The sequence below is a fragment of the Alnus glutinosa genome, chromosome 6 (genome assembly GCF_958979055.1).
Source record: "Alnus glutinosa chromosome 6, dhAlnGlut1.1, whole genome shotgun sequence".
In the NCBI taxonomy this organism is placed as follows: Eukaryota; Viridiplantae; Streptophyta; class Magnoliopsida; order Fagales; family Betulaceae; genus Alnus; species Alnus glutinosa.
The window spans coordinates 5,850,587-5,856,002 of record NC_084891.1 but is presented as its reverse complement, the minus strand read 5'-3'; the positions used below and the strand labels follow the sequence as shown (position 1 = coordinate 5,856,002).

Here is a 5,416-nt window from a genome sequence, read left to right as displayed (position 1 = left end):
TAGAAGGAGTCTAGACGGTGAGAACCGCAGGCACTCACTCAACTCTTAAGTCCGATTAAACTATAACCTGACCCAATCCCATCAAAACATCAATAACCCATAATGATTTACACTAATCAGGCACCGATATATGACTCCATTTCGATCACTTCATCACTAGCTTGAAACAAAGATCAGGATGCTTTTGTTTGCGGCATGCAGGGCGGTTAGCTAAAGGTTAGAAATAGTGATCTCCATGATTTCCTCCTTTAGGATGATTCTCTTTGCGGCAGGGCGGTTAGCTAGAAGTTAAGAAATAATCTCCATGATTTACTCCTTTGAAATCCAACTTAATTTTCTTTCCCAAAATCATGTGCCCCTCGACTACTTCAGCCCGGCCAACATATTTTCCACGAAAACCATTGACTTAAATAATTTCGTTTTGAATATAGTTTAGACTCACTGCGGACAATTGAATATATAATTAATGTATTTTATTTTATTTTTTTAATTTTTAGTGAAAATTTAATGATTTCATTAAACTTGTCAAAGAGAAATACTCTTATGTTCTTACAATATCATGAATAAAAAGCACAATATTCTTCCGTCTAGATTTGCTCCGACAATTAATTATCGAAAAGTCGAAAAACGCTACTTGGGCAAACCCTAAGGTTTCGGCCGCTTCACCAACTCCTTTTGTGGCAACTGGCAAGCAAGCCAGGAATTAGCCTTACTTCTATTTGGTCAGAATATATATGAAAGGTCAACCTTACACCTTCATCAAAGGAAGATGTTTCTAATTGGTCCGACCAGCAAGCTAGATTAGTTTCCCACTTCACCGACTCCTAGCTTTCAAGTCCAGGCGTATGCATGTGAATGAATGGAAATAACCCTGTGAATCAAAATCAAGGCCCGACAGACAGTATGAAAGTTCGGACATCTCTTTTTGAATCGAATTGAAGGACGTACGTAAGATTAACAGAAATTTCCTCCAGTTCATTTTGAAAGTTGTTGAAGTGATTTAATTCGATCAGTTTGTTATTTATAACTTCAATATATATACATATATATATATAAGAGCAAATTAAACTCCTACATATGAAAAATGCAGATCAAAAAAGAAAAACAGAAAGTCATGACAAATAAATGGCTCCGATCGAACGGATAAGAGTTAGCTACAAACTAGTTTAATAAAGTGACAATATCTGTTTCTAAAACACGTGAGAAGCTAGCACATGTTATTAATTAGAAAAACATGTAATTCTCACGTCCTAAGTGACATATGTCACTTTATTAGATTGGTTGGTAAGAATTAATAGTTACAAATTAGTTTGTAGCTAGCTAATTTATGTCTGCCTTGAATTGGTATATTGTCGTATATATATTATATTTTAATTTGAAAGTTTCAATACTAGAAGTCTTGGAAGATGAATGGGAAACATTTTAAGAAATTAAAGTTCCCACTCAAGAATTCTTTGTTATTTTGTGAAGGCTAGGATAATTAAAAATTGAGACGTGCCATTTGTTTCTCTCTCATTCATCTTTTTTTATTTTCCTCAAATCAACCATTGAATCAGGTCCTCTAGATCTAATGATTGATTTGAAAAAAACAGAGTTTTCTATTCCAATGTTGGATTTAAAAAAAAAAAAAAACTAAAATAAAAAGCATCTACTCAATTCCCCAACTCTATATATCAAACAGAGTTCTCCTTTTTTTCTTTTTTATAAAAGATATTTAAGCATTTTGAAATGTTTTAAGGGAAATGCTATTTTTCACATCACAATCACAATATGTTAACGTGGTAAGGGTTAGTAATCCTTGGATCACCATTTGTTAAAAAACAAATTAATAATTCTAATCTACTATAGCCCATGCCACGCTAGCATAGTACTATAATTGTGGTGTATGCGAAGCATAGCGTTACTCTTGTTTTAATGTTCTTCTTTTCTTTTCCCGGCTATATATACAGATATTCAAATTGGGCATCGGTCGTATAATTTTTATACATACATTCCAAAATGAAGTTTACTTTTAAAAATGAAAGAAAAATGCTTAACTAGAGTACGTATTACTACATTTATTTCAATTTTCTTAAAATTTCACGTAACAGTTTACATGATAAGTATGTGCATATATGCCACGTATAATAACATAGGTAAAAATAATTTAACAAAATTTGACATGGTATACATGTTATATAGACTGCCATGTTAATTATAGAACTTTACGATATGTTTGAACAAATGTTGTTGCTACCTTACCCTAATTATGGTATAGGCTTTGTATTTATAGAGTAATCAGTTACATGAGATAGATGGTTACGTACAGATTTAAATCAAGAGATAAACTATATATATATTTGAATTCCCCTATATCATAGGGATATTTGAATTCTCCTCTATCGTAGGGCACGATACGATCCTTGACTTCAAACTGTATGATCGTTATCTTGTTATTGTGGTTTACACTTATCCTCAACATTAATTAATAAGGGATTTGTACTTTAAAAAAAAAAAAAAAAAAACTTTGAACCACCAAAAATGGAAAGCAAGAAAAAGTGTAATTCAGTGCAGGAAGTGCATGTTATTTTCATAATCTCTTATACGTTTTCCTCAACGTAATTATTAGAAAGCTCAAGATCGAGAAAAAAATTCCATAGAAGCAACCGATATATTTGACATGTATTTTTTTCAAATTTATATATATATATATATATAGAAAAATTTGTACAGATCGACCGACAAAGCGGCTCTTAAGACGAATTAATCACATGAAAATTTGCATATATATTGAATTAATTTTGTAATTAATTAATTTATAACAGCCTTAAAGCATCAAATTAAAGCCGATTGGTAGCTCAAGCTTATCTCCTCCTATGAATTTTTCAACTAGTGGACGAAGAGGGCATGTCGTCCTTTGTCCACAAAAGCAAAAAAGAATAGAAAAAAGAGGTCCCCCTTATCATGGAACAAAGAAACTGTTATTTTATGTATTTGAGATGCCACAACTTTCTGGTTTTGTTTGTTCCTTTTTTTGTCCTGTTCATCCCTATATATTCCCATAAATATTCAATCCCAAACCCACATACAAACACAACATCCTCCAACAGCCACCCTCACCCAACTCTTTGTCCTCCCATTTTATCTCTCATTTTTTTTTTTCTTTCACTTTGTTTGATCATCATGACTACCCTCTCCGAGGCCTACAGAGACCACCCTCTCCACCTCCACCATATCGCCCCCCTTGACTTTGCTGCCGTGCAGACCATGCCCGACTCGCATGTGTGGCGGCCGGAGTCTGACAACGATTTCTCGTTGCAGGAAGAGTTGCCGCCCGATGTGCCTATTATCGACCTCGCCGACCCCAATGCGTCGAAGCTCATACGGCACGCATGCGAAGCGTGGGGTGTTTTCCAGCTAGTGAACCATGGGGTGTCGTTGAGTCTGATAGAGGAGGTTGAGAATGAGGCTGGACGGTTCTTTGCCCTGCCGACTCCGCAAAAGTTGAAGGCCCTACGGACGCCGAGTGGGGCCACCGGATACGGCGTCGCTCGGATAACGCCGTTCTTCTCCAAGTACATGTGGCATGAAGGGTTCACAATCATCGGGTCTCCAGTCGATCATGTTAGGGAACTTTGGCCCCATGATCATGAACGGTTTTGGTAACTAGCTCGGCCATTTCCATGCACTTCCATGCACGTGGACTGTTTCATATATTAAACCAGCTGCTTTTCTTTTATTCTTGGATTTGTTTGGAAGCAAAGTTTTTTGTTTTTTGTTTTGTTTTTACTTTCGATTAGAGAAAAAAAGAGTTATTAGTCAACACTGGTGTTTTTGTTCCGCATTGGTAGTTGATGCGAATTATATGGTGGATATCACCTTGGAGGACCCAAGAGGACATATAATTCACATAGGTATTCGATCGATCATGGCCTTCATAACATGGCATGAGCCACCTCGCCATTAACTTCATATATATATATATATATATACACACACACATTTCAGAAAGCAACAAGATTGATGTAGTTTTTACTGTAATTTTCTTACAAATTTACGTGACAATTCATGTAATATTTAGCACGTTAACCAGTGAAATGTGGCATGTTATGTGATACTTATTTTCATAATATGTAAACTGCATGTAATAAGAGTATATAAATGAATTGTAGTAAAAGCTAACTATACGTAGTACATACCCGAAACATTGCATTTTCCTTGTATATATATAATTTAGTAGAAGGAGAGAAATGAATGAAGAAATTATTTTCTTTCCATCTTTTAAGTTAGGGCTTTATGACTTCTCATAGTAATTAAGCTAAGTAGATCGAGGTTGCTTCTTAATTACAAGAATAATTAATTAGCATTATATTTTGAAATAAATATATATGCACTTGTACGTACATAGCATCCTTATTAATTAAGTACTTCTTTTCTTTTTCTATTTTTGCAGTGATGTAATGGAAAATTATCAGAAGGATATGAAGGGTCTAGCCGAGCGACTCACCCGCCTGATCTTCGAGTCCCTGAACATTTCCGATGAAGAAATAAGCTGGCTAGCTTCAAGCAATGGCTCCGGCGGCGGATCATCAGCTGCCTCCACAGCTTTACAGCTAAACTCCTACCCTTCCTGTCCGGAACCAAACCAAGCCATGGGTCTAGCCCCGCACACAGACACCTCGCTCTTGACAATACTCCACCAAAGCGAAATCAGCGGCCTCCAAGTCTTCAAAGACGGGCTCGGATGGGTTCCAGTTCCTCCGGTCGCCGGCGCATTTGTGGTCAACATCGGCGATATTCTGCATATTCTGTCGAACGCTCGATTTCAGAACGCTCTTCATCGTGTGGCGGCGAACGGGACCAGGCAGCGGTTCTCGGTTGCCTTCTTCTATAACCCGCCGGCCGATTACGTCATGTCGCCTTTCTATAAGGGTTCGAGTTCAGGCCAAGTTCCTCGTTACCGGTCGGTGGCAATGAAAGAGTATGTTGGTTTGAAGGCCAAAAATCTGGAGAATGCCCTTTCGATTATAACAACATAAACGTTAAAAGTTGCGTGCATGAGCCTCGAGGCTTTTGTCATGTTGACATAAACGTTTTCTGGAAAGGCTATCCTGGATCAGGTTTCTCTTAGCTAAGCTATCTACTACTACTACTACTACTATTATTATTATTAATTTTTTTTTTTTTTTTTTGAAGTTGTTGTTGGGGTGTATAGGCTACGGATGGAGCCGTTGTATTTAATTTTCATTAAAATATTAATTAAATGATTAATTTTATTGGTTTGTATTAGTTTAAGTTTTGGGACAATATTATTTAGTGATTTAATATGGTAATACGGGCATTCGATAAAAAAAATTAGAACGATATAGAAAAAATTAGCATGCATGGCTCTTGCGCAAGGATGACAAGCATAAATCGAGAAATGGACCAAAGTTCC

At 36.3% G+C, this 5,416-nt stretch overlaps 1 protein-coding gene and 1 pseudogene across 1 annotated transcript; both read left to right on the top strand.

Moving 5' to 3' along the window:
• The first annotated feature begins 3,071 nt into the window (after nucleotides 1–3,071).
• LOC133870153 (gibberellin 3-beta-dioxygenase 1-like) lies at nucleotides 3,072–5,286 on the top strand. The gene is made up of 2 exons (XM_062307211.1): nucleotides 3,072–3,641; nucleotides 4,433–5,286. Exons 1-2 carry the CDS (start codon nucleotides 3,163–3,165, stop codon nucleotides 5,016–5,018), a joined length of 1,065 nt encoding a protein of 354 aa, XP_062163195.1. The 5' UTR covers nucleotides 3,072–3,162; the 3' UTR covers nucleotides 5,019–5,286.
• A 22-nt stretch (nucleotides 5,287–5,308) lies between these two features.
• LOC133872086 (U6 spliceosomal RNA) lies at nucleotides 5,309–5,416 on the top strand (annotated as a pseudogene).